Source organism: Symphalangus syndactylus, chromosome 13, assembly GCF_028878055.3.
Source record: "Symphalangus syndactylus isolate Jambi chromosome 13, NHGRI_mSymSyn1-v2.1_pri, whole genome shotgun sequence".
Taxonomy (NCBI): domain Eukaryota; kingdom Metazoa; phylum Chordata; class Mammalia; order Primates; family Hylobatidae; genus Symphalangus; species Symphalangus syndactylus.
The window spans coordinates 64,194,959-64,216,489 of NC_072435.2; the positions used below are offsets into that span (position 1 = coordinate 64,194,959).

The window sequence follows — 21,531 nt, forward strand, 5'->3', positions numbered from 1 at the left end:
AAATTAGCCGGGTATGGTGGCACAAGCTTGTAATCCCAGCTACTCGGGAGGCTGAGGCAGGAGAATCACTTGAACCCGGGAGGTGGAGGCTGCAGTGAGCTGAGATTGTGCCACTGCACTCCAACCTGGGTGACAGAGTGAGACTCCGTCTCAAAAAAAAAAAAAGAAAGACAAAAGATTAGTTATGACTAATAAATACAAGTACGAAGTGGCCCTTGGGTCAAGATAAGTCTATTGTAGACTTTTTTTTTTTTTCCTTGGGACATGGTCTCACTCTATCACATAGGCTGGAGTGCAGTGGCAGGATCACACCACAACCTATCCAGGCTCAAGCCATCCTCCCAGCTCTGGCTCCCAAGTAGCTAGGACTATAGGTGAGTGCCACCATGCCTGGCTAATTTTTTTGCAATTTGTAGAGACAGGGTTTCGCCATGTTGCTCAGGCTGGTCTCAAACTCTTGGCCTCAATAGATCCTCCAGCCTTGGCCTCCCACAGTGCTGGGATTACAGGTGTGAGCCTTGTTTGCAGAGTTTATGTCCCAAAGAATATAAAGTCACTCAAAGTATCTCAGCCTCTTGGAACACCTCTTGGGTATCAAGAACAACGCTACTAAAAATAAGCAGTTTGCCTCTAGAGAAACTTCAAGTAAGCACAACAAAGGGCAAAGTGACACAAGATAACTGTGGAATGCAAGCAAACAGCAGCAGCTGGTCTGTATTTTTTTAAATGGCAAAGTCACAAACAATAGCAACTGCTTTTAGAGCAGACAGTTTGCTTTCTTTTTTTTCAAATGGAACTCACTTTTTAAATGATTACATGCACTTGGGGGTGGGTAGGTGTGAGTTCATTTGTGTTTTGAAATTCCAAATTAATGAGCATGATAAACCGCTATTGCTGGCCCTGTCTGACTCTCTGAGTAATTGGTGGGTTCCCCCCAACCTTCTCCTAACCCCCACCCTTTCCCTTTTCATTGACTTGGGACAGTCCTTGTCGAAGTGCCAATCACAGTGGGAAGGAGAAGGGGGGAGGTCACAGTGCATGGGGTTCAAGGTCACAGTGGGCGGAGCAACCGGGATCACCAGGCAAGTAAGTCAGCTTCCCGCTGCTCAAGTCCAGCTGTCTGCCACGGCAGTGCAACCCTTGGCGGACGACCCAGGACGCGTTGACGCGGCAGCCGCGCCATCTCTTCTTGCCTGCATTTATCTGCGCTGTTTGAAGCCGTGTGACCCATCAGGACCCAGAGGCTGTCTGATCACATTATTGGGCTGCCTGCTGTCTTCAGGTTAGGAAATCCTGTTTGGCCTGAAGGGAAGATCAGAGGAACGCCTATGGAGGATGGGTTTCTCCTGCTTCTCCTCGGGGCCGGCGCTGCCCAGGATCCACTTCCCGGCCTCGGTGTACTCGGCCTCCCACTGTGCCAGGGACTTGACTGGAAGGGCGGGCCTGCTAGCGGACTTGGGGCTGCTGACCACACCGTTGCTGGTGGGCCTCTTGAGGATGCGGACCTGTGGAGGGGGTCCCGGGGGAAAACTATCGTCCTGAATCACAACGGGCACTTTGGGAGATTTGGATTTCCTGCTCTTTTTCTGTGTGATCTTCAGTTTTTTTTCCAGACGTCTATTTCCCCACTGTCTGCCGCCTCCTCCCAGCTCTCAGCGACCTCCTCATATTCCATCTTACTCGCCACTTTCCAGATCGCTTGCTTTCTTATTTCCACATTTTCTCTGACTTTTGCAGTATTCAATATTATTACTTGATTCTGATTTTTCAGACATCACTATATGGTCCTTGGCTTTTTGGTCGTTCCTCTCATTCTTTTGCTGTTTCAAGCTCTGTTCCCAGCCTAAGCTTTTTACCACTGAATTCTGTTCTGTGACGCATCACTTAAAACTAACCCAACTTTTCATTCCCTCCAGACTTTTTTTGGTAAGCAGTATCATCATGCTTTAGGTGGACACTGAGTCATACTGCTGTGGTAATGCTGGTACACGTAGTTTTGAATACCAGGTTCTTGAGTGAATCCTTTTTGCTTCTCTCTCTCTCCCACCCCCGCTTCTCCCTTCTGCCTTCATTTCTGACCCTTCTTTTCTGGTTCCATTAGAAAAGGACTAATCTTATCAGTTCTGACTTTTTTTTCTGCCTAATAATTTTGTCAAGAGAATTTTTTCAAAGCACAAGGCCAATGAGAAGGGGGAAAGTCGGTCCAGAAGGCAGCTGGCCCGACTATTCTGAGTTTGAATCTACTCTTGGTGGTCCTGTTAAAACAGAGTTTGAAGCAAATCACCTGTTTTTACGCTCCTAATGTCTACTCTGTCGAAAGCCCAAATTTCCTTGCTTGGCATTTAAGGAGACTCCAAGTTCTTTTTTTTTTTTTTTTTTTTTTTTTTTTTCCAGGCAGAGTCTTGCTCTGTCGCCCAGGCTGGAGTGCAGTGGCGCAATTTCGGCTCACTGCAAGCTCCGCCTCCCGGGTTCACGCCATTCTCCTGCCTCAGCCTCTCCGAGTAGCTGGGACTACAGGCGCCCGCCACCACGCCCGGCTAATTTTTTGTATTTTTAGTAGAGACGGGGTTTCACCGTGGTCTCGATCTCCTGACCTCGTGATTCGCCCGCCTCAGCCTCCCAAAGTGCTGGGATTACAAGCGTGAGCCACCGCGCCCGGCCTCCAAGTTCTTAAAACTTCTTCTTGACTTTCATGCAAGTCAAACGGATTTATTTATTGTATCTCAAACAGTCCTCTTATATTTTCGTTTCTGTATTTTTTGATAGTTTTCTCGTGCCTGGAATACTCTGCTTTTATTTAAGTCTCACCATCTTTCAAGACACAAAATATGTGTGATCTCTGAGGCCTTTGTGAATTGCCCCCAGCATTTACTAAGCAATTCTGTCTCCGAACTTTTATAGCACAAACCCATTCGTTCACTTGATATTTAACAAATATCAACCTCTATCACTTATCTTTTTTTTTTCTTTCTTCTGAGATGGAGTCTTGCTCTGTCACCCAGGCTGGACTGCAGTGGCGCGATCTCCGCTCACTGCAACCTCTGCCTTCCGGGATCAAGCGATTCTTCTGCCTCAGCCTCCCAAGTGGCTAGGATTACAGGCGCCCGCCACGGCCCCCGGCTAATTTTTGTATTTTTAGTAGAGACAAGGTTTCACCATCTTGGCCAGGCTGGTCTCGAACTCCTAACCTCGTGATCCGCCCACCTCAGCCTCCCAAAGTGCTGGGATTACAAGCGTGAGCCACCGTGTGCAGCCTATCACTTATCTTTTTTCATGCTTACATTTTCTCACTGCTTGAGATTTTCTTTCATCCAGGGTCAAGCACTAAGTCTATTAGAAACCCCACTGTATTTGATCTGATGAAGATGAGATTATCTTTTTAAAAGCTACATATTAAATCTCTTAAGTTAATAATATTGGCAATCAACTTAAATCAACTGAGTGACCACTATGTTTAAGGAAGTTTCCTTTCTGGTAGGCTGGGAAGCGGGAGAAGGGAAGGATATAACTTTATATATAAAAAAAAGCTGCAGAAGGGAAGGATATAACTTTATATAAAAAGGTCCTTGTTCACAAGGAGCTAATTACTTACTGGCCAGAGAAGAAAGGTGTTTCTTCTTTGCAATGGCTGTGTTTTTGGGTTTAGCTAACTCAATTCTTTATGTCCTCAATTTATGAGATCGCATCAAAAACGTTTTTGCCACATCTCTATGGGCAAGTAGGTGAGTCAGAATGACTGCATAATATGTAAATATATATTTTAATGATAATGAATGTGTAGATTAACAAACCCAAACTTTTTTTTTTTTTTTTGAGAGTCTTGCCCTGTCGCCCAGGCTGGAGTGCAGTGGCATGATCTCGGCTCACTGCAGCCTCCCCCTCCTGGGTTCACGGGATTGTCCTGCCTCAGCCTCCCGAGTAGCTGGGATTACAGGTGACCGCCACCACGCCCGGCTAATTTTTGTAGTTTTTAGTAGAGACAGCGTTTCCCATGTTGGCCAGGTTGGTCTTGAACTCCTGACCTCAAGTGATCCACCCGCCTCGGCCTACCCAAAGTGATGGGATTACAAGCGTGAGCCACCGCGCCCAGCCAAACCCAAACATTCTAAAAGCGCGGAGTAACCGCTCCCCTCCCCACCAACGGTAACCAGCGTCTTCGTTCTCCAACCAGAACAGCTGTATGCACCGGTGTATAAGCCTGCCTTAAGTGCTATTTTTAATCTTTTTTAAAAACAGGCCTTAAAATAACTCATTTGTGTACAACTCCACCGGCTGGTGGAGTGGGCTTAATATATTAAACAGCTGTTAATTTTTGGTTTCTTTTTGGTAACAGCGACACGGAGATCCGCATTTGTCGCAGTTTCCACCGCGGGCGGGAAGTGTAAACACAAGAAATACAAACAGAGCGCAACGGCTAAAGGAGTGTCACAGCGCCAAACCTGGCTGGCTCCGCGCCGGCCCGAGCCCCACCCGCTCAGCTCGCGGCCAAGACCCCCACCCCGCCTCAGAGCCCGCCGCGCCCGCGGGGCGACACCCCCCACTCCATTATCCCGGAGGCGGTGCGGCCGAGCCCCGGACCCAATTGGCGGAAGCGGGGCCAGTTGTGTGCGCGCGCACAAATGCCCGGATGCGCCGCGACGACCCGCGCGCTCCCCTCGGGCGGTAGGGGGCGCGCACCGAGGCACCGCGGCAAGTTTGGCTGCTTGTGGGGCCTGTGCGGCCCTGTGTGTCGGGAAGATGGAGCAAGAAGCCGAGCCCGAGGGGTGGCCCCGACCCCTCTGACCGAGATCCTGCTGCTTTCGCAGCCAGGAGCACCGTCCCTCCCCGGATTAGTGCGTTCGAGCGCCCAGTGCCCTGGCCCTGAGAGTGGAATGGTCTCCGAGGCCCAGGGCGTCGTGCTTCCGCGCGCCCCGTGAAGGAAACTGGGGAGTCTCGAGGGACCCCCGACTCCAAGAGGGAAAACCCCGGATGGTGAGGAGCAGGTACCGGCCCGGCAGCGAGCGGTCACTTTTGGGTCTGGGCTCTGACGGTGTCCCCTCTATCGCTGGTTCCCAGCCACTGCCCGCTCGCAGCCTTTGTGCGATTCGTGGCGGGGGGCTCGGAGCGCGGGGCGCGGGGCACGGGGCACGTTGCTTTGCAGAGGTTTCGTTGGCCTGGGGCTAGGCAGTCGCCGCCAGGGAGGAGGGCGGGATTTCGGACGGCTCTCGCGGCGGTGGGGGTGGGGGTGGTTCGGAGGTCTCCGCGGGAGTCCAGGGTAAAGGTCACGTGGGCTGGGGGCTGCGGGGCCGCTTCGGCGCGGGGGGTCCGGATGATCGCAGGTGCCTGTCGGGTCACTAGTGTGAACGCTGCGCGTAGTCTGGGCGGGATTGGGCCGGTTCAGTGGGCAGGTTGACTCAGCTTTTCCTCTTGAGCTGGTCAAGTTCAGACACGTTCCGAAACTGCAGTAAAAGGAGTTAAGTCCTGACTTGTCTCCAGCTGGGGCTATTTAAACCATGCATTTTCCCAGCTGTGTTCAGTGGCAATTGGAGGGTAGACCTGTGGGCACCGACGCACACCACTTTTTCTCTACTGATCCAGGTAAGCACCGACTTGCTTGTAGCTTTAGTTTTAACTGTTGTTTATGTTCTTTATATATGATGTATTTTCCACAGATGTTTCTTGATTTCCAGTTTTCATCGTGTCTTTTTTTTCCTTCTTGTAGGCAAATGTGCAATACCAACATGTCTGTACCTACTGATGGTGCTGTAACCACCTCACAGATTCCAGCTTCGGAACAAGAGACCCTGGTTAGTATTTTTGTCTCGTGTAACTTTTAAGAATAATTTATTTTATGAAGTGATAAACTAAATTTCATATACCTCAATTGTAGCATGGCTCTGTAAATGAAATTGTATGTGCATAGCTTAAAGTGTGCTACCTCTGGCGTAACTGCGTGGAGTTAAAAACTGTTAAGAACTGGTCAGTATTTTCTTAGCCATTTGCCACATTTGCTTTAAAAATTAGTTCTATTACATTGTTAAGCGTGGTTGAAGTTATGTTTGTTACGTGACTGATTTTTTTTCCTTTTTGACCTCCCGGTATTTAATTTTTAAAAATGGTTTCTAAAAGTCACAAAAATTATTCGTGCTTGTTTTAAAGATTTTTGTCATTAGAGAAATTTTAAAGTAAAACCTGAAAATTCCAGTCTTTTTGCTCCATGTTTCCTTTTAGATTTTTTGTGTGCATACCCACATATATTTACATTTGAATTTAAATCTATGTTACTGTCTTACTTGTTGTACTAACAAGATGAAACTATAGTTCTGTGACTTGCATCCTTGTCAATAAAGTCTACAGAATTCTTTTTAATGGCTGCATAGTATTCCACAGCATGAGTATACCATTTTAAAAGTTATTTATGCCTTTACTGATAGCTTTTTAAAAATTGCCTCCTGTTTTTGAGTATTACAGATAGTGCTGCTTTGTATATGCATCCCGTGTGACTATTTCTGTAAGAAAGATTTTATAGAATTATAGGCTGGGCGCAGTGGCTCACCCCTGTAATCCCTTCACTTTGGGAGGCCAAGGCAGGCCGATCACCTGAGATGAGGAGTTCGAGACTAGCCTGGCCAACATGGTGAAACCCTGTCTCTACTAAAAATACAAAAATTAGTTGGGCATGGTGGTGCGCGCCTATAATCCCAGCTGCTGAAGAGGCTGAGGCAGGAGAATCGCTTGAACCCGGGAGGCAGAGGTTGTGGTGAGCCAAGATTGTGCCATTTCACTCCAGCCTGGGCAATAAAGCGAAACTCCATCAAAAAAAAAAAGAAAAAGATTTTATAGAATTAGAACTCCTGAGTTCTCAATTTTACTCATATTTGATTGCTACTGGTAACTTGCTCACCAAAAGGCTCTAACAGTTTCACTCCTGCCGATACTGAATATTACCAATCTTTAATTATTATTATTTTTTGAAGCGGAGTCTTGTTCTGACTCCCAGGCTGGAGTGCAGTGGTGCAATCTCGGCTCACTGCAAGCTCTGTCCCCTGGGTTCACGCCATTCCCCTGCCTCAGCCTCCCGAGTAGCTGGGACTACAGGCGCCTGCCACCACACCTGGCTAATTTTTTGTATTTTTAGTAGAGACGGGGTTTCACCATGTTAGCCAGGATGGTCTAGATCCCCTGACCTCGTGATCCGCCTGCCTCGGCCTCCCAAAGTGCTGGGATTACAGGTGTAAGTCACTGTGCCCGGCCTCTTTTATTATTATTACTATTTTTTTGATAAAAGGTACTGTGCCGTTGTTTAAATTCATTTTTCTCTAGTTTCTTGATGAGGCTGGGCACCTTTCCTTTTTTTTTTTGACAGAGTTTCACTCTAGTTGCCCAGGCTGGAGTGCAATGGCGAGATCTCGGCTCACTGCAACCTCTGCCTCCTGGGTTCATGCGATTCTCCTGCCTCAGCATCTGGAGTAGCTGGGATTAAGGCACGCGCCACCACGCTCAGCTAATTTTGTATTTTTAGTAGAGATGGGGTTTTTCCATGTTGGTCAGGCTGGTCTTGAACTCCCAACTTCAGGTGATCCGCCTGCCTCGGCCTCCCAAAGTGCTGGGATGACAGGCGTGAATCACTGCACCAGGCCTCCATTTTGTTAAGTCATTTATTTCTTCTGGGATTTGCCTGGTCTTATCTGTCCATTTTCCTTTTAGTTTTTTAAAATTTTTCTTAGTAATTGGAGTAGCTCTATGTGTTTCAAGTATATTTAACTTTTGTTGTTTACTAATGTAGCATTTAATTTTATGTTGTCTTTTCCCCATTGAGAACAATTCTATGAAGTAAAATTTGTTGGCCTTTGAATTTCATATCATGCTTTGGAAGAACTCTCCTGTCCCAAGATCTTGCAAATATATTCCTATATTTTCTTCCAGATTTAAATTTTTTAAATATTTAGATCTTCACCTGTAATTTATCTTCTTGTTCTTCAATGTAAGATTACAAATGCTATTATCTTTTATAGCTGTTTTCTCATTAATTCATGTCTTTTAAGTCACTAATATACTGATGGCTTTCCATTACAGATTTTTTTTTTTTTTTTTTTTTTGAGACTGAGTCTTGGTCTGTTGCCCAGGCTGGAGTGCAGTGGCGTGATCTCGGCTCACTGCAACCTCCGCCTCCTGGGTTCAAGCAATTCTGCCGCAGCCTCCCGAGTAGCTGGGATTACAGGCATCCACCTCCACACTCGGATAATTTTTGTATTTTTAGTAGAGATAGGGTTTCACCATGTTGTCCAGGCTGGTCTTGAACTTCTGACCTCGTGATCTGCCTGTCTTGGCCTCCCAAAGTGCTGGGATTAAAGGCGTGAGCCACTGCGCCCGGCCCACACGTGGGTAATTTTTGTATATTTAATAGAGACAGAGTTTCGCTGTGTTGGTCAGGCTGGTCTCAAACTCCTGACCTCAGGTGATCTGCCTGCCTGGGCCTCCCAAAGTGCTGGGATTACAGACCTGAGCCACTGCACCTGGCTTCCATTGCAGATTTTTACTTCAAATTATTTTATCTAATTTGAAGCTAATATAGCATATAATAAAAATTCAGGAGAAAAAGGTTATTTTAAAATCTTTTTTGAGAGAGTTCATTCTTGAGCCTGAAAGTAAAGTACATATGTAAGCACAGTTAAAAAAAAAAGTGATCAGAAAAATTAATAATTCAATTCTATATTTAAAATTTTTCAATTGTTAAATAATATTCGTTTTATTGATTAGCTGGAAATAGGCAATTTTTAAAAATCTGTTTTTAAGGCATCCCCAATGGGGGTGCTGTCAGATTTTAAAGTTAGACACAGGACCAGGGCATATCGAAGAGAGGTGCAGAGGTACCAGTTTGTGTGGTAGTGGCAAGTTGTAAAGATACTTGAGTTTTGCAGATTTTGATAAACCAAAAGGAAGGGAGTGCATAAGTATATTACATTCCCCTCCCCCATGGCAATTATTTTCTCAATACCATTTGTAAAACCTCTAGATAAGGGGCAGGCAAATGTCAGCCTGTCAGCCAACTTTGGCCTGTTACCTGTTTTTGTTTGTTTTTAAATTTTTTTGTAGAGGTGGAGTCTCTCAGTGTGGCCCAGGCTGGTCTTGAACACCTAGCCTCAAGCAAACCTCTAGCACTGTCTCCCAAAGTGCTGGGGTTATAGGCATGAGCCACCTCGCCCAGCCAGCTTCCTTTCTTTCTGTAAAGAAAATTTTACTGGAATGCAACCATGCCCGTTGGTTTACATAGTAGCTATGCTTTTTACTTGGATAGAACCATTTGTATGAAAAGCTTAAAATACTTACAGTCTGGCTCTTTACAGAAAAAAATTGACCCCTAGTCTAGTTGGCAGTCTCCTTGAATACAGGTCATATGTCTTTTTTTTTTTTTTGAGACGGAGTCTCGCTCTGTCGCCCAGGCTGGAGTGCAGTGGCGCAATCTCGGCTCACTGCTAGCTCCGCCTCCCGGGTTCACACCATTCTCCTGCCTCAGCCTCTCCGAGTAGCTGGGACTACAGGTGCCCGCCACCACGCCCGGCTAATTTTTTGTATTTTTAGTAGAGACGGGGTTTCACCGTGGTCTCGATCTCCTGACCTTGTGATCTGCCCGCCTTGGCCTCCCAAAGTGCTGGGATTACAAGCGTGAGCCACCGCGCCCGGCCCAGGTCATATGTCTTATTTGTAATTTTTTTTGCAGTACCTACCACTGTCCAGTGCATAGTAGAAGCTCAGTAAATGTTTGTCAAGTAGATATTTGAAATGTAGACTAACTAAGAGGCAGCATGATATAGTAGGAAGAAAATGCTGAGTTGTAGTTGAGGGACCTGGGTTGTTCTTAATTACCCTTGTCAACTTGGGTTAGTTAGTTAGGGTCTCTAGCTTTCAGAAACCTAATCTTTAGAAAGAGAAGATTGATAACAGGACCCACTCTAAAGATTTATTCACTTCTCTTTGATTCTCTAAGTTAGCTTGCAATAAGCTCAGTGGATCAGTACAGTAAGCTCATTGGATCTCAGTAATTTATGGTTGTTTGTAAGGCAGTAAGCAGGTAATATAAATAGCTGAAGGAAAAAGTAATCTTTGCTGTTTTGGATTGGATACTATCTGTGATCACAACTGATACTTGATGATTCCATGATACTTGCGTAATAATTAGATCCTTCCCAGCATTTTTTCCAAATCCCCTTTATTGAACTTGATGGATATGTTTGCTGCAGGGCCTATAATTCTGGGATAATTTTGGAAGTATAATAGCAGTTCTTTTCTCTTCATAGGTTAGACCAAAGCCATTGCTTTTGAAGTTATTAAAGTCTGTTGGTGCACAAAAAGACACTTATACTATGAAAGAGGTAAGCTGAATCAAGAGACAAGTAGTATCTTACTAGTTACATATAGCCATACTTAAAGTTTTCAAGACCATGGGGAGAAATTGGCCATATAGAAGGATTTTTCATTAAGCAGCAACATTTAATTTTGTGGTCATTTGGACTATATTTTAAAGCTGAAAATTCTAATTATACTTGAGTTTCATTTCTCAGCTAGGAACTCAGATAAATGGAAGCCCTGTAGGGGTGCTTGACCATTTTATGCTGTGAACCCTTTGGTAGACTGCTTTTCAGAATCATGTTTTTAAATGTATGAAATAAAATGTATAGAATTACAGAGGAAACATGCTAAAATACGGTTACCAAAATAGTAAACTAGTTTGTGATATGTGTGCTTTTATTATTAACACAATAAATACTAAGATTTAGAAGCAGATATAATAAATAGAGTGTTTTTTTGTTTTTCGAGACAGAGTCTCGCTCTGTCACCCAAGCTGGAGTGCAGTGGCACGATCTCGGCTCACTGCAACCTCTGCCTCCTAGATTCAAGCCCTTCTTCTGCCTCACCCTCCCAAGTAGCTGGGATTATAGGCGCCTGCCACCACACCTGGCTAATTTTTTGTCTTTTTAGTAGAGACGGGGTTTCTCCATGTTGGCCAGGCTGGTCTTGAACTCCTAGTCTCAGGTGATCCACTTGCCTTGGCCTCCCAAAATGCTGGGATTATAGGCATGAGCCACCATGCCTGGCCAATAAATATAATTTTGATATAGTGAGGAATATAAGTCATATTTTGAAATGTTTGCCATAAGCCCAGTATGATAGGAAAACACCTGATTTTTGTTGGTGATGAAATCACAGGTATTAATACTGTTGTGATTTGTTGCCTACATTTATAATTGAAGGAAAAGCTAAATTCTAGTTGGAAGTTTGTGAAAATAAAGATAGAATTTTTTTTTCCCATCTAAATTAATGGACCCCCTGAATTCTATCCAAGGACTTCTTGGGCATCCCTGGATCCCAGGTTAAGAACTTCTGCACTAGAGATACATGAGTACAGTATACTGATCTTTCTGGGATAGAGGTGAGCTGATTCATGACCATATATTCTATGTAATGGATCTAGCATTTTAGTGCATTCCCCACCTTTAAATTTGTGCACAAAAGCATGATTTTCAGTGAGAGATTGAGCCACCTTAGGCAAAATTTCAGTGTGATTGAAATATGCCTGTTCTCTGTCTCTTCCACTTAGTTTATGGGACTCAGATTACTTAAAACATTTAAGTTTCTTTCTTCTAACAGTATAGTGGGGCAGGAAGAGCTTCCATTTTTCTTTTTCCTCTCCAGCTATACTTTTAGAAACTTCCTTAAAGGATGTTTGGTAGAATAAATCTAAGTTCTCTTCCTTTTTCCTTTCCCACTGCTGGACAGCAATCTGTCCAATGCACAGTCACATAAGAATATTCCTTTAAGGCCGATGCCTGCTTAGCTAGTTAAATCCAAAGACAGTGTTTGTAGGAAAGGGCCAGGTTAAATGGTATTTTTAGGGCTAATTTGGGATTGACCTTATTATCATTGTATGATCAGTTAAGGAAACAAAAAAGTATGGATTTAGCAATAAATAGAAATGTGAAAATTGGCCAGGGCCATCATAAAGACTTAGAATGCTTATGCTAAACTATGTAACAGTAGTGTATGTATTGTCTGATGTAGTTCTCAGTTATAGGATCTTTGTTCTGGGGCACACAGGAAGGTAGTGAAAGCTAGTTTGGGTAGTAAAAAGAGCGTTGGATTAAGAGTCAGAAGAGCTGGGGCCAGTTTCTTCTTCTTTTTTTTTTTTTTTTTTTTTTTTGGTGACAGTTTCTCACTCTCTTGCCCAGGCTAGAGTGCAGTGGCATGATCACTGCTCACTACAGCCTGGACCTCGTGGGCTCAGGTGATCCTCTCACCTCAGTGTCTGCAGTAGCTAGGACTACAGGCTTGTAGCACCATGCCTGGCTAATTTTTGTATTTTTTTGTAGAGATGGAGTTTCACTATGTTGCCCAGGCTGGTCTGGAACTCCTGGGCTCAAGGGATCTGCTTACCTCGGCCTCCTAAAGTGCTAGATTTACAGGTGTGAGCCACTGTGCCCAATGCAGTTTCTTCATTTCTAATACAGTGATAATCCTATGAAATATCAGAATGAGATAATACTTATAAAAGTACATTGTAAACTGTAAAATGCCATATGTATTTAGGTAGTTGTTAATAGGTTTATATCTAGATATCTTAAAAATGTATTGCCAACTTCTTGTCTTAATGCAGCACAGGGAATATAATTTAACTTTTATTAATGGTTCAAAGTCATTATTTTGATTATTTATCATAATATGGAGTAAATTGATACCTTAGAGGGTTTATTTCATTCTCAGAATTCTCTCAAACTGTTTTGTAGCTGTCATTGATTGATTGTTTTTCTGTCTTCCTCCTCTGGTGACCTCAGAGGCTATTGAGGTTTATAGTGTTTGTGACTATTTACTAAGTGGCTCCAGACCACTGCCATATTTTAGTTGATTTTTGTTTCTGCAACTTTTTATGGCTATCAGTTTTTTATTTTGCTGCCTTTTCCCTTCCTAATATGTTAGTATCTAGGTATCTGGGCAGAGTTAAAGTCTACAAGGAAAAAAACCTCACATTTTAAGGTTTACTTAAGTAAATAGAGCAGCAGTTCTGCTTCCGTCAAATTAAATGGAAAAGGCTTAAAAGTCGCTTTTTTTTTTTTTTTTTTTTTTTTTTTGAGATGAAGTCTCACTCTGTTGCTTAGGCTGGAGTGCAGTGGCGCAATCTCGGCTCACTGCAGCCTCCACCTCCCGGGTTCAAGCAATTCTCCTGCCTCAGCCTCCCTAATAACTGGGATTACAGGTGTCTGCCACCATGCCTGGCTAATTTTTGTATTTTTAGTAGAGATGGGACCAGGATGGTCTTTATCTCCTAACCTCGTGATCCATCCGCTTCGGCCTCCTGAAGTGCTGGGATTACAGGTGTGAGCCCCTGCGCCCAGCCAAAAGTAGCTTCTAAGTACAAAATGGTGGTTGTTCTACATAGTTGTGGATATGGTTCCTGGTTGTTTACCCCTATTCAGATAAATAGGATATTATTAAATGTATTTAAAACCAACATTTAGTTTTCTTTAATGCTCAGAAATCATATTTCTATTTCAGGTTCTTTTTTATCTTGGCCAGTATATTATGACTAAACGATTATATGATGAGAAGCAACAACATATTGTATATTGTTCAAATGATCTTCTAGGAGATTTGTTTGGCGTGCCAAGCTTCTCTGTGAAAGAGCACAGGTAATTCTTCAGTTTCGTCCATTGTAAAAAGCCATTTGGGCTAACATTTCAGTTCACCTCTACCCTCATTCACTTTTGTCAGAGAAAAACTGTTAAAACATATTAAAGACATGCTGAAACTTAATTTTTTAGCTCTGTGGCATATTATTTGAGAACCTGAGCTCTGGCATCTTATAAACCAGTGTTTGAAACCTAGCCCAGTCATTTACTAGTTTTGTGACTAGGTAAATTAACCTTTTTAAACCTTTTTCCCCATTTATAAAATAGGGATAATTAAATACTTCATGTGGAGGTTAAAGCTTTTGAAGAGAGACATTGTATAAAAAAAGCATAGTTTTTGGCACATACAAAGCATTCAAGTATTAGCTGTAGCTATTATATTATAACTTTTTATTCCAGTCACTTCCAGAAACAGTATACCACCAAGTAGTAAAGGCTTAAATTTGAGCCTTAGTTATTTTGGAGATCATTTTCATTGTCACCTATCATTATGGCACTTAACCAGCAGAATTTAACCCAGGTAGTATTTCTAGAAATAGGCCTGGCACGGTGGCTCACACCTGCAATCCCAGCACTTTGAGAGGCAGAGGCTGGTGGATCACCTGAGGTTGGGAGTTGGAGACCAGCCTGACCAACATGGAGAAACCCCGTCTCTACTAAAAATACAAAATTAGCTGGGTATGGTGGTGCATGCCTGTAATTCCAGCTACTCAGGAGGCTGAGGCAGGAGAATCACTTGAACCAGGTAGGTGGAGGTTGTGGTTGCGGGGAGCTGAGATCGTGCCATTGCACTCTAGCCTGGGCAATGAGCAAAACTGCATCTGAAAAAAATAATTTTTTATATATATTTTTCTAAAATTATTCTTTTTTTTGTTTGTTTTGAGAGGGAGTCTTGCTCTATGGCCCAGGCTGGAGTGCAGTGGCGTGATCTTGGCTCACTGCAACCTCCGTCTTCTGGGTTCAAGTGATTCTCCTGCCTCGGCTTCCCGAGTAGCTGGGATTACAGGTGCCCGCTGCCACGCCTGTCTAATTTTTGTATTTTTGGTAGAGACAGGGTTTTGCGATGTTCACCAGGCTGGTCTTGAGCTCCTAACCTTGGGTAATCCACCCACCGTGGCCTCCCAAAGTGCTGGGATTACAGGTGTGAGCCACCACACCTGGCCTACATTTGGAATTCTTTGTCACATTTGGTTTAGCACAGGCAATCTGTGTTGAGCCTTAGCATTCATTACATTAATAAATGGAATGAATACGTTCACCTGAAACAATTAACTAGCTTCTGCTAGTATTTAATGCTCAATAGAATAGCTGAAAAGATGATAATTAAATGGGATTTTATTTTATTAAAAAAGATAACTTCCTCAGCTGAGCAGGGGATTTTATAACTTTAAAACAACCTCATTATTGTAAACATAGTATATATTATTATTGAACATTAGGAGATGACAGAAAACTAAGAAAAGTAGAGAAAAAAAGGACTATAGTTTGTTAACAAAAGGTATTTTTACCAGTCATTTGTGTATTATGTGCAACTGTGTGTTTTAACCTAGTTATGAATATAGTACTATATTTAATTTCATCTAGCTTCTTAATTTATAATTTGTATATTATATATTATAATATACATATGGTATAATTATATATAATATATATTATAAATATATCTATAATTATCATTTTTTATTGATGAATCACTTCTGTTTAATATCCATATATGTTGTCATTTTATACGTGGCCTTGGTATATATGGTTTAATTTTATAAATTTAAAAAATAACTATATTGGTATATTGGTGATTTCTTTACCTATTGAATATTGAATCTTCTATTTTTTTTTTTTTTTTTTTTTTTCGAGATGAAGTCTTGCTCTGTTGCCCAGGCTGCAACCTCTGCCTCCTGGGTTCAAGCGATTCTCTTGCTTCAGCCTCCTGAGTAGCTGGGATTACAGGAGCACACTACTATGACTAGCTAATTTTTTGTATTTTTAGTAGAGATGGGGTTTTGCCATGTTGGCCAGGCTGGTCTTGAACTCCTGACTTCAAGTGATCTGCCTGCCTTGGCCTCCCAAAGTGCTGGGATTACAGACGTGAGCCACTGTGCCTGGTCTGAATATTGAATCTTCGGATAATGTTTGCAAGTATGATTTCCCTGGACTTGAATTCTAAATGTTGAGAGATAAGAAATAGGAGAACTTACTGATTTGAAAAGGATATGAATTAAAAATATTGTGGATTTAGGTTGCTGTATCCTTGTTCCCAAGGGTGAAAAAAGATAGCTGGGATTCATATTTCCTCTTAATATTGAGTGAGGAACAATATTCTGTGACAAACATTCTCTTAAATCCTTAGTTTAAAAACAAAAGGAAAAATCCATTGTGACATCAACGAATACTGGGGTAAATGAATTATCCTCCTGTTAGGATATAAACTTCATCAGGGCATATACGTTTCTGTTTCATTCTTTGTTTTCTCCCGTGTCTGGTACATAGTACCAGTGACTGGTACATGGTAGGTTTTCAGTCTGTATTTATTGAATGAATGAGTACTGCTTTATCTGTTAATAAGTTTTTGTTTTTTCTTCCCTGAGTTGGAGTTTTGCTCTTGTTGTCCAGGCTGGAGTGCAATGGCACGATCTTGGCTCACCGCAACCTCCGCCTCCCGGGTTTAAGTGATTCTCCCGCCTCAGTCTCCTGAGTAGCTGGGATTACAGGCATGCGCCACCATGCCCAGCTAATTTTGTATTTTTAGTAGAGATGGGGTTTCTCCATGTTGGTCAGGCTGGTCTTGAACTCCAGGCCTCGGGTGATCCGCCCGACTTGGCCTTCCGAAGTACTGGGATTACAGGTGTCTGTGAGCCACCACGCCCGGCTTCTGTTAATAAGTTTTAAGATCAAGAAAGGAAGCTGAAGCTTGATGAAAGTCAAAATTATAATCAAATTCGTATTTAATGGATTTTGCGTAACTCAATACTTTTTTTGGCAGTTTGTATTTAATGGATTTTGCATAACTCAACGCTTTTTTTTGGCAGTTTGCTGCTAAGCACAGAGCTAAAAACATTCCTGTTTGAAAATAAGTATGTTCAACCTCTTCCTGCTTGCATACTCATTTTTTTGGGGTCTTCTGGTAAAGTCCAAACAAAGCACATTTCAGGAATTGGCAGTGTGAAATCTTTCAGCTAGAGAAACTTTAGTAATTATTAAAAGTAGCTGTACGTAATCATTGTGCTACTAATTATTGTGCCTTTAAGTGCCTATAAGCTTGCCAATGATAAATTTGGTTTTGAATGTGTGCAGTAGTTCATACTAAGTATGTATGTAAAAGTCTGGTTAAATCCAGCTTAATACAAATTTTTATTTTAAAATGTACGTCTCGTTTTTTCTGTCTACAAGGAAAATATATACGATGATCTACAGAAACTTGGTAGTAGTCAATCAGCAGGGTAAGTTAATTTTGTGCATCATGGAAAAATAACCATAAAAACATTTTAAAGACATTTTTGTTTATGTGCATATGTTTTATAATTGTGATTCTCTTTAAAAGTTGTTTTAATATTGTAATAAAAGTATGATAAATTTATTAGTACATATGAACTAAAACTACATTATACTGAGGTTCTAATGTAAAGTTAAATATCCTGTTACATCAATTTCAGACTTGGGATATCAGAGTTAGGATTTGTTTTGAAAGGTCTATAATTTCAAAAGCTCCTGTTTAGGAGTGATCTACCTTGAAAATGTATTGAAAGGCTTTGGGAAATAATATTGTTACCTAGGTAGGACCATGTGTAAGGATGAAGGATGGGTCTTTTTCTTTGGTTACAGACAAAATTTTGTTTACCAATTTGTGGAAGTGGAATTTTATGTTCCTACTTCCGTTTCTTAACTGGTTATTTTTGGGTCACATCTCTTTAATAAGCTGATAAAAGCATTGGGTTCTTGTTCCAGAAAGATGCACATGTATATATACATGGATAAGTCAATAAGTGTTTTACAACGTACTTTCCATGAGAAAAGCCCTGATTTATGTGCTTGCTGACTTCCATAGTATAATACTCTCATTTGAAGTCTAAAAACATGGAGTTGGGAAGAGATGTACACAGTTTGCTTTTTTTTTTTTTTTTAGAAGGAATCTTGCTCTGTCACCCAGGCTGGATGGAGTGCAGTGGCACGATCTCAGCTCACTGCAACCTCTGCCTCCCAGGTTCAAGCAATTCTTCTGCCTCAGCCTCCTGAGTAGCTGGAACTACAGGCATATGCCACCATGCCCAGCTAATTTTTGTACTTTTAGTAGAGACGGGGTTTCAGCATATTGGCCAGGCTGGTCTCGAACTCCTGACCTCGTGATCTGCCTGCCTCAGCCTTCCAAAGTGCTGGGATTACAGGTGTGAGCCACTGCACCCGGTCCCACAGTTTGCTTTTGAGTGCTGGTTAGAGCTGTCTCTAATACACTACACCCTTCCTAAAGCCCATCTTCGAACTACAGTTAAGAAATGCTGTTAGGCCAGGTGTGATGGCTCATGCCTATAATTCCGGCGCTTTAGGAGGCTAAGGCAGGAGGATCACTTGAGCCTAGGAGTTCAAGACCAGTCTGGGCAGCATGGCAAAATCCTACCTCTGCAAAAACTACAAAAATCAGCTTGGTATAGTGGTGCATGCCTGTAGTCCTAGCTACTCAGGAGGCTGAGGCAGGAGGATTTTTTGAGCTTGGGAGGTCAGGAATGTAGTGAACTGTGATCATGCCATCCAGTCCGGGTGACAGAGCAAGACCTTATCTCTTAAAAAAGACAAAAAAAAAAAAACAGGCCGGGCGCGGTGGCTCACGCTTGTAATCCCAGCACTTTGGGAGGCCGAGGCGGGTGGATCACGAGGTCAGGAGATCGAGACCACGGTGAAACCCCGTCTCTACCAAAAATACAAAAAATTAGCCGGGCGTGGTGGCGGGCGCCTGTAGTCCCAGCTACTCGGAGAGGCTGAGGCAGGAGAATGGCGTGAACCCGGGAGGCGGAGCTTGCAGTGAGCCGAGATCGCGCCACTGCACTCCAGCCTGGGTGACAGAGCAAGACTCTGTCTCAAAAAATAAAAAAAAATAAAAAAATAAAAAAAAAACAAAACAAAACACCTCTCAGGAGCTTGTTTAGTTCCTAGAATGAATTGACAACTCCCTTGTACTTCCTCTATTCCATATTCAGATTTTATTGTAAAATTGCTTTGTTATACTGGTGGGTTTTTTTGTTTGTTTTTGGGATGGGCTCTCACTCTGTCTCACCCTGCTTGAAGTGCAGTGGTGATCTTGGCTCACTGCAACCTCCACCTGCAGGGCTCAAATGATCCTCCCCCTCAGCCTCCCAAGTTGCTGGGACTACAGATGTGCTCCACCACGCCTGGCTAATTTTTCTGTATGTTTGGTAGAGACAGTGTCGCTATGTTTCCCAGGCTAGTCTTGACCTGAGCTCAAGAGATATTCTCGCCTCGGCCTCCCAAAGTGTAGGGGTTACAGGCGTGAGCCACTGCGTCTGGCTGTTATACTTGTTTATATTTTTGTTACCTATGTCCTATTCAGGTTTGCATTCTGCATCACACAGTATAGTGTTTTATTAATATGGTATTTAATAAATGTGTTGAATTGAATACTTATTCTTTGAAAGTTAGGATTTAAAGCCCAGAAAAGTATCTCCATTTTATCCCAAAATAAAAGTAGTTATTAGGCTGATGATTTGGCATTTTATTGTTTTAAAGCTCTTTAAGAAATTGTGTGATAGCTAAATATACAATTGTAGTATTTGTAGTAGTATTTTGAGTTTTCTGAAGTATATCCCTGATGTATTCATTCCTTCATTTGTTTAAATAAACTTTGGCACATTACTAGAAAAATTGTATTATTGAGATGGAAACTTACAAATTATTTGCAGTCTGAGTTTGGTTTAGATATCAGTAGAATTAACTTCAGAACTCCTATTCCATGTTCTCAACTTTGTCACTTTTTTTTTTTTTTTTTTTTTGAGATGGAGTCTCACTGTGTCACCCAGGCTAGAGTGCAGTGGCATGATCTCGGATCACTGCAACCTCCGCTTCCCAGGTTTAAGTGATTCTCCTTCCTCAGCCTCCCGAGTAGGTGGGATTACAGGCGCCTGCCACCACGTTCAGTTAATTTTTCTATTTTTAGTAGAGAAAGGGTTTCACCATGTTGACCAGGCTAGTCTCAAACTTCTGACCTCTGGTGATCCTCCCACCTTGGCCTCCCAAAGTCCTGGGATTACAGGTGTGAGCCACTGCACCCACCCGGCCTAAGGCTTCCTTTTTATTACATCTTTTCTGTAGCATCTGCTTATATTAATCCAAAATTCCTGGACAATATAACCTATTATGTACAACTTAAGAAAATTAGTGTAATGCCTAAGAGAAAATTAATCTATGGTAATGCATAATTTCAAAATGTTAATGTCCAGGCATGAGTTCACTGTTAAGATGAAAATGTTTCCAAGAGGGTAGTAAAAGGTATTTGATGATGATTGTCTATATATCCCAAATCTGAAACTTTGACTTTTGAGCTCAAAGTCTGTATATCCAACTACAAATGAAACCTATATGCCTGAATAACTCAGTTTGTTATCTTCCCTTCCAATCTGTTTATCTTTCTGAAGTTTCTCTTTTAGTGAATGGCACCACTCATTTATTCACCCAAGGTAGAATCTTGGAATCATCGTAACTCCTTTCTTCCTTGCCTTCTATATCAAATACCAGGTCTTGTTGGTTTTTACCTATTTAATTTCTCTGGAATTTGTCTTCCATGCCTTAGTTTAGGCTTTAATAGTTTTTAGTTTGTATTATTGCCATTGTCTAATACTGGATTTCCTGCCTCTGCCCTTTTTATGTTTTGCCAGAGTGATTTGTCACTCTTCGGCTTAAAATTACCATTTAGGGGTTCATTATTGCTCTCTGGATGTAATATTTTCTGTGAGCTAGAAATCAGTTTTATTTCTTGGACTGAAATCCTTTTTAATGGTGAGTGGCTGCAACATCGCATTAGGGAAGATTCTGAAGTATCTGCTGGGAAGAATGCAGTGATAAGGGAATGACAGCGTGAGTCCTGCTTTGGCTAGACACACAGGATCCTTTACAATCTGAACCTGCCTACATTCCAGTAATAATGAACTGCTTGTGGTGTCCTGCAACAGAAACTGTTAGTTTGCTTTTGGATACTTTTTTACGTGGCGTTTTCTTGGTCTGGAATGGCCTTTCCTAGCCCTATTTTCACATTGTCCTACAAAATATTTCCTGATTCTTTGTTTCTCAGACACTCCCTGTCCCTACCAAAATAATGACTGTCCTGTCTCGCTGCTAATTTATCTAACAGTCTTTTAATGTCTTGATTATACTTTACTCTTCTACATTAAAGTTGAATTATTTTATTTACATCTGCAACATTTAGTATGAGGGTGCCACCTGGAAAATACATGTTTAATGTTTATTGAAAGGTTAAATTGCATAAGGGCTTGTGTTAGACTGATAGCATATCTACTAAATAGCGCCCCCCCACCCCCAACCAAGTTTCTGATTCTTTTTCTTTTCTCTCAGAATCATCAGACTCAGGTACATCTGTGAGTGAGAACAGGTGTCACCTTGAAGGTGGGAGTGATCAAAAGGTAATCTAAGTAAATTTCTCATTCTAATGTGATATTATTTGCAAATTGGAAAGGTTATTTACAACAAGTTAGCTTACTGGTTATGTTAAGTTTGTTGTATTTTATTTTTTTCCTAAATGCTTAGGACCTTGTGCAAGAGCTTCAGGAGGAGAAACCTTCGTCTTCACATTTGGTTTCTAGACCATCTACCTCATCTAGAAGGAGAGCAATTAGTGAGACAGGTATATATG

General features: G+C 42.1%; 1 protein-coding gene and 1 pseudogene across 14 annotated transcripts in view; one reads left to right on the forward strand and one right to left on the reverse strand.

Annotated features, from left to right (window-relative positions):
• Positions 1-286: 286 nt before the first annotated feature.
• LOC129461023 (SUZ domain-containing protein 1-like) lies at positions 287-2,352 on the reverse strand (annotated as a pseudogene).
• Positions 2,353-4,598: 2,246 nt separating this feature from the next.
• The window catches only part of MDM2 (MDM2 proto-oncogene), a 36,725-nt gene continuing 19,792 nt past the window's right edge, over positions 4,599-21,531 (forward strand). For 4 of the 14 annotated variants that reach the window (XM_063614208.1, XM_063614214.1, XM_055239784.2 and 1 more), the window contains exons 1-8: positions 4,632-4,982; positions 5,702-5,786; positions 10,278-10,352; positions 12,348-12,440; positions 13,528-13,661; positions 17,049-17,098; positions 21,234-21,301; positions 21,426-21,522. In XM_063614208.1, the coding sequence (XP_063470278.1) occupies positions 4,969-4,982; positions 5,702-5,786; positions 10,278-10,352; positions 12,348-12,440; positions 13,528-13,661; positions 17,049-17,098; positions 21,234-21,301; positions 21,426-21,522 (616 nt within the window). In that variant the 5' untranslated portion in view covers positions 4,632-4,968. Of the gene's footprint in view, positions 4,983-5,506; positions 5,578-5,701; positions 5,787-10,277; positions 10,353-12,347; positions 12,441-13,527; positions 13,662-16,687; positions 16,733-17,048; positions 17,099-21,233; positions 21,302-21,425; positions 21,523-21,531 lie in introns of those variants that run through there. The other 10 variants (XM_055239783.2, XM_063614215.1, XM_055239781.2 and 7 more) reach the window with 9 other exon arrangements.